Source organism: Astatotilapia calliptera, chromosome 1, assembly GCF_964374335.1.
Source record: "Astatotilapia calliptera chromosome 1, fAstCal68.1, whole genome shotgun sequence".
In the NCBI taxonomy this organism is placed as follows: Eukaryota; Metazoa; Chordata; class Actinopteri; order Cichliformes; family Cichlidae; genus Astatotilapia; species Astatotilapia calliptera.
Genome location: NC_137422.1, coordinates 38,501,412 through 38,508,021, shown reverse-complemented (window position 1 = coordinate 38,508,021; position 6,610 = coordinate 38,501,412). Strand labels below are relative to the sequence as shown.

General features: G+C 42.2%; 1 protein-coding gene across 2 annotated transcripts; it reads right to left on the bottom strand.

Annotated features, from left to right (window-relative positions):
• Positions 1 to 575: 575 nt before the first annotated feature.
• On the bottom strand, positions 576 to 2,984 carry LOC113023551 (uncharacterized). 2 transcript variants are annotated; one of them, XM_080300702.1, is made up of 4 exons: positions 2,138 to 2,984; positions 1,575 to 1,857; positions 1,102 to 1,409; positions 576 to 996 (listed from the first exon to the last, which is right to left on the bottom strand). In XM_080300702.1, exons 1-4 carry the CDS (start codon positions 2,365 to 2,367, stop codon positions 741 to 743), a joined length of 1,077 nt encoding a protein of 358 aa, XP_080156828.1. In that variant the 5' UTR covers positions 2,368 to 2,984; the 3' UTR covers positions 576 to 740. The 2 variants fall into 2 exon arrangements, with proteins under 2 accessions (XP_080156828.1, XP_080156824.1); XM_080300698.1 differs by having other exon boundaries at positions 576 to 1,409.
• Positions 2,985 to 6,610: the final 3,626 nt, after the last annotated feature.

Sequence of the window (6,610 nt, the reverse complement as noted above, 5' to 3'; positions counted from 1 at the left end):
GTGATGCGCCCGTGAGCTCCGCCGGCAGCCAGCCGTGCCTGAGTGACCGAGCCCCAGGCCGAGAGGCCGGGGGCACCCCACCTCCGAAGTGGCCCGAGCAAGCCCCAGGCTCCAGGCCCCGATAAGCAATTGCATTGCAATTGTTTACAGTTTTTCTCAGTCGCTTTGGTGCATTTCTCACAACAGAATTGAACTCTCCACCACTACTAAGGCACTTCTCAAAACAATTAGTGCAAACTGCAAAACATGGTGGATAACTTGCAAAAGTGAGTCACTCCATCAAAAAGAAAAGTCAGGTGTCCAAAATAAGTTGTCAATGCATCAACAACAAATCCCTTGAGCAAAACAGACAATACATTCATCAAAAGCAAGTACTGATACCAAACAAAGTGTCAGGGCTGTCACAATTACAAGTCATTAGACCAGCACCTTTGGTCACAAAATCACATGGTCTGAACATGTTCCCATTGTGACGGATGTCTTTGTAGGTGCTTCCCAATGACATGTCAAGTCCGGACCGCATGCATGGCATGTTGAAAACCATAAATTGTAAAGGACAATCAAGACACTCCATATGCACTCTTGATAATATTTAATTGAAACTGTTCACAGCATTGTGCAAACTGGGGAAATACAGTAAATCAAACATTTTACAGCAAACAAACTCACCTAGACAGTAAACCTCACTGCAGTAGTTACGACTCAAAAAAAACAAACTGAAAAACAGACACTGCTGCATATCAATCATTGATATCTAGACGCTCCCGTCTGTCTGCCCACATATTTGCATCAACATCACAGCGTATGTCAGCTCTATCGATGCATCGGGGAAAGTATCTTCTGGAGTGTCGAATCCACCCTCTGCAGGACTCTGCTGTGATGTCATCACAAGCTGCATCCATAGCTGCTAGCAGGGTCATTTGGGTATGTGGATGCCTGTCATATACCTTCCACCTCCAGGAAGAGAAAAACTCCTCAATTGGATTCAGGAATGGACTGTAAGGAGGAAGAAACTCCATAAGCATCCTGTCGTGTGCTGCAAACCACTGCCTGACTACAGCAGAGTGATGGAAGCTTACATTATCCCAAACCACTACATACATTGTCCGATTGTCACCAGGATCATCCCTTCCATTTTGTGGGATCAGGTCCCTATGAAGAGCATCCAGAAAAGCCAACAGGTGTTGTGAATTGTATGCACCAATACGAGGAATATGGGTGTGAACACCATTCTCTGAGATTGCGGCACACATTGTAATATTCCCTCCTCGTTGGCCTGGGACATCAATGGTGGCTCTTTCTCCAATGTGATTCCGTCCACGCCGTCTGCCTTTTGCGAGATTGAATCCCGCTTCGTCAAGATATACAAACATGTGCAGGGGTTCCCTGGCCTCCAACTCCAGGATATGCTTTACAAAGGATGAGAATCAGACAGGTCTGTAATGGTGCATTTGGCAGAACAGATTGTACAGTTGGAATTGTACATAGGATTACAGTAACATGCATAAATGTAGGTTGAGTACATGGCCTAAACTGTTACAGTGAACAGAGGTACATATGCGAACATGTGTTACCTGTACATACTGGTGACGGAGCTCCTTCACTCGATCACTGTTCCGTTCAAATGGCACTCTGTACAATTGCTTCATGGACATTTCATTCCGTCTGAGGACTCTGTCTATGGTGGAAATTGATATTGACTGAATATTTCCGAAGATGGTGTCATCGTTTACGACAGTTCTTTGTATTTCTCTCAGTCTCAAAGCGTTGTTTGCAGCCACCATTGCACAAATTCTTTCCTCTTGCTGCGGAGTCATAAGTGGACCTCTTCCACCTCCTCTAGGTTGTCTGGCAGTCCTTTTTGAGATGCAGATGGGAAAACACACACATGTAAGCGCAAACATGCTTACAGTGATTGTCACAGGACTATCATTCAAAACTCCTTTCTTTACAGCATTACTGTATTGTACCACAGCACACTATGCCACACCTGGGCCAAGTCTGCGCTTCAGTTACAGTACGTCTATGTGTAAGGATCTGTAAGGTCATGTCCTAATGCAAGTCTCCTGTATGACTATGAAAGTGCAGAGCAAATTAGTTTGTGCTGCATACTGTAACTAGATTACGGTGTGCTCACCTGTTTTCCCGACGAAATGTCTGGATGATAGAACTTACAGTAGTTCTCCCAACATTTGGCTGCACCCTTCGACCAGCCTCGGCCATTGTGAGGCCATGGTTTATCACATGATCCACAAGTGTTGCCCTGATTTCGTCAGGAACGTGTCTATGTGGTTGGCCTCTTCTCACCCGGTTTTGTCCTCGTCCTCCACCGATCCTCACTCCTCTTCCACGAGGCTGACGTTCCATGTTCTGCTGTTTTGTAGATTCAGTATGCACCTCATGCCAATCCTGTCTGTTGGTTTACATTACAGTATATATGTACTTGTGGAGTGGGGGATGCTGTGCCGCGGTTCACCTGTGACTGGGTAGGAGAGGCTTTTCATTGGTTGCAAGTAGGAGTGACACACACCAATTTTCATTAGTGTGAGATAAGGTTCACCTGAGACATGTAGTTTATGGAGATTTTCATGGGAACTCCTCCAAAATAGGGTTTTCAAAATGGGTGTATGAATCGTTTGACAAGCTGTTCAGCAATTTTGAGTGCACTGACACAAGCAATGCAATGAAGACTATTAGTTGTAAGGACAATGACTATTCAGCCGGTACAAGTATGAATAATTGTGACATTCATGATGAAAGAAAGGAGATAGTGATGAATAGGAAGTCAAACGTGACCATTCTTTAGATATTTGTACTCACTCAACTGCTTCATGTCCAAAGGCATTTGCCTTTGGACGCAGTGAACGTGAAACCGCCACAGGGTTGTGCCAAAACGACTACATGTTGTGGTGGTTGAACTAACTGTTGTGCAATGTTTAATTCTGTTGTGAGAAATGCACCAAAGCGACTGAGAAAAACTGTAATACTGTCCGGACATTCTTGAGGGTGGAGAAGATCTCACTCACAGTGAAAGTTAGTTCTGCAAAATTTATCCACAAGTGGAGACCCTTTGTGGAATATCTCAAATCTTTTCCTTAGTATTTAGAAAAATTCAACTTACCCACCTGCGACTAGATTGAAAAGAATTTGAAATTTACTCTTTTGTAAGGTAGGCATAGGATTTAAGCCCCCCCCCCCCTTCTATTCTTTTATTTTATTTTTTATTTTTTAATTTATTTATTAATTTTAATTTTATTTTGTTTTTTATTCATTTTTATTTATTTATTTAACATTTTTTCTAGTTTACTCACGTTTTCTTCTTCTTTTTTTCCTCAATTTTCTGTTCTTATGTTGGTATGATGTTTTTTGTATTTTAATTTGTTTTTTGTTTAACAAGAAAAAGTTAAAATGATTGGGAAAGAAATGTTTGAGAAAATATGTAAGATGCATACAATACAATGTATATAAGTTTGTATAATCTCTTGATAAGCAAATAAAAAAAAAAGAAATCTCAGGGATTACGTGTGTAGTTAAACTTCTTTTCATTCACAGAAAAAGCCATTTGACTCGGTCCGCCCACTTAAGATCAAAGCTGTGTGTGGCTCATGATGTGAAATGAGTTTGATCTCCCTGGTCTACAGAAACTGCTTACCTCTGCATTGTTTGAACTTCGTGGTTTGGGTGCTGACTTCACCAGACTCTGTTAAACAAATAAATATAATCTTCAAAGCTTTTTTTGTAGTTGCTGTGTCAGTTTATCTATGTGGTTACGCCCAGTTTGCAAACAGAGGACCAGAACAAGCTGAATGATATAGATTATCTGCCGGTTTGTTAGCTGAGGGGGGGTGTAGAGGCAGTTTCAGCTCATTAAGGAAAATGTTTCGGAGAACATGAGAATAAAGCAGATCGCAGGTTAAATATTGGAGGAAGAGCCTGGATGTTTATTCCTGGTAGGTGTTTGAGATCTCATTGTCTGCTGTTTAGTACGTTTTACAGGAGATTTCCATCTCATGCATCCGTTCTCTGACTTGTATCCCCATGTGATGTCTGTGTTGTGTGTGTACGGTCGGGCGGGTTCATTCCACTGCAGGACAACCTGCCACTGCATGTAGCGAATAAAATTTGAACTTGAACTCATTCTTTACAGTTACTTTTGCCTGCAGGTTATTTTAACGTGTGTTTACACCACCTCTGGTCCTGCCTCATTCCCTTTAGTGTGTTTAGGTGTTCGTTCTCTTGGCAGCGCTCCATTATTTACGGCAGCCGAAAATGTGACACAGATTTCCAGGACACGGTGTTCTGGGAGAATTGAACCCCTATGCTTGTGCGCCTGCGTGGGTGAAGCGCCAACCCAAACAAATGCGTGGAAGGGAGGATTACTGGGACTGGACACCTGTTGTTGGACAAGTTCAGACACAGTGTCAGAAAAGCAGTGCCGAAAAATTACAGACGGTGAGATGCTACATCTGCAGAGAATGCTTTAAGAAAGTGTAACTCCGGAGAGGGCAGTTAGTGTGAAAACTGACGTTGCAGATAATTAAACACAGATATCAGAGCTCAGCCTGCAGCATCAGCCTTGTTGCACTTTGTCATTAGTCTTTGTAGAGTAAAGCCTTCTTTAGGGCACGTTTTACTGAGCTGCTGTGATCTATCAGGAAGTGTCATACCTTTCCAGCTCAGCATATCATTGCATGTGTCGTGAAATAAAAATAAACTGTGCTTTAATTAGAGGACAGGACACACCTGATGTGAGGGGCCCACATTTACTCTGTTAGATATTTATACCTGTAGTATCCAGTTCGCTAATAATGGTTAACCACTCCACCTATCAGGACAGTCAGTAACACACCACTCATTAATTATCATGAGTTATTAATAATTTCTGTCTCCCTCCCCTCACCCCCAACAACCCCCTGGTTCTGCCAGGACTTTCTTCCTGTTAGAAGAAAGTTTTTCCCTCCCACTGTTACCAACCGCTTGCTCAAAGGTTGTTGGGATTTTCTCTGTATTTTTAGGGTCTTTACCAGTGTTGGGTAAGTTACTTTAAAAAAGTAATTAATTACTAATTACTTAGTCAATATTGTATTTAAAATACTTATCTAATTACTGTGTCAGAAAAGTAACTTAATTACTAAATAAGTAATTTAACTAAATACTTCTTAAAATCCCTATAAACCTTGAGTGGGCAAACAATAGAAATTAAACTCTTTAGATAATAATTTTTTTTTTTTTAAAGACAGAGACTCTACAGTACGCAGCGGTAGCATCTCTTCCACAACGTAGCTTGCAATCATTTTTTTAAGCTCACCTTCAGACGCTTTCTGTGCTGCTGAAGTAAAATCAGGCTTTGCCTGCTTAGCAGGAGTTGCCGCGGTGTTATCCATGGATGATGAACAAGGCCGAGTCCGACATCTTCTGCTTTAGAATACGACTGTGCAGCAAACTGGTGCAAAATGACGCACAGCTGCACTACAGCGATGTTAAAGTGTTTACTTCTACGTTTAGAAGATAAATTATTGAAATTAAATAATGATATTCAGCGAGTTTAATTGTAAGTCACTGTAATTAAAATACCTAAAAATGAACAGTAATTAGTTACTCTACTTTTTCAGTGGAAAAGTAATTTAACTACAGTAACAGTCTTTATCTTAAAATATAAATGCCTTGAAGTGACTGTTGTTGTGACTTGGACTTTCCCAGTTGTTCTCACAACCCCCCTGTGCGTTCACTTTGTTTGTACCTTTGGGATCAGTAACAGGAGTTTGCATGTTCTCCCCGTGTTTGCGTGGGTTCTCTCCGGGTACTCCGGCTTCCTCCCACCGTCCAAAGACATGCAGCTTGTGGGGATAGGTTAATTGGATAATCCAAATTGCCACTAGGTGTGAATGTGCGAGTGAATGTGAGTGTGAATGGTTGTCTGTCCCTGTGTGTTGGCCCTGCGACAGACTGGCGACCTGTCCAGGGTGTACCCCGCCTTTCGCCCTATGACAGCTGGGATAGGCTCCAGCGCCCCCCGCGACCCTGAAAAGGACAAGCGGAAGCGAATGGATGGATGGATGGATGGATCAGTAACACTGAGTGCCCACTAGTGATGGGATTTCCGGCTCTGTCCGGCTCTCTGATGTATCTGGATTTTCCTATAAAGCTCTTTGCACCTGTTTATTTTCGTTCTTTTAAATGTTAGTAAAAGTAGCAGTAGTTAAATGCATAAATGTTTTAGTCTCTTATGTTGTGCTTATCTGAATGCATCCTATACAGAAAACATGCATTTCCCATCAGGTCATGGCCACAATCCCAGTACATCCGTATGATAACCAGAGCTTGCTGTAGCATTCCTAACTTACCCACTTAACTCAGACACCCTCCACAGCTGCGAAGCTGACTCCTCAGAGTTATAGTAAACCAGAGTAGGTGGGTGTGGAGGCGCAGAGTTGGAAGTGGGCTAAAGGTGACGAGGTTTTTCCAGTCAGGACATCTCAGCTCTGATCTCCCTGACTGACGATCGCAGACATGTCAAAACATGTCATTTTAGTCCAAGACATTTAATGTTCTTCGTTTTTCTTCCACCTTATTTATTCCTGCCCTTTATGTTGCACTATTGAACGATTTA

Bases quoted from the DNA above. Each gene is read 5' to 3' on its own strand.
- LOC113023551 (XM_080300698.1), bottom strand. From the start codon at position 2,367: ATGGAACGTCAGCCTCGTGGAAGAGGAGTGAGGATCGGTGGAGGACGA. The intron at 1,858-2,137 runs GTGAGCACACCG...CATCTCAAAAAG, and splicing joins ACATTTCGTCGGGAAAACAG to GACTGCCAGACAACCTAGAG. The intron at 1,410-1,574 runs GTAACACATGTT...TCCTTTGTAAAG, and splicing joins TCCGTCACCAGTATGTACAG to CATATCCTGGAGTTGGAGGC.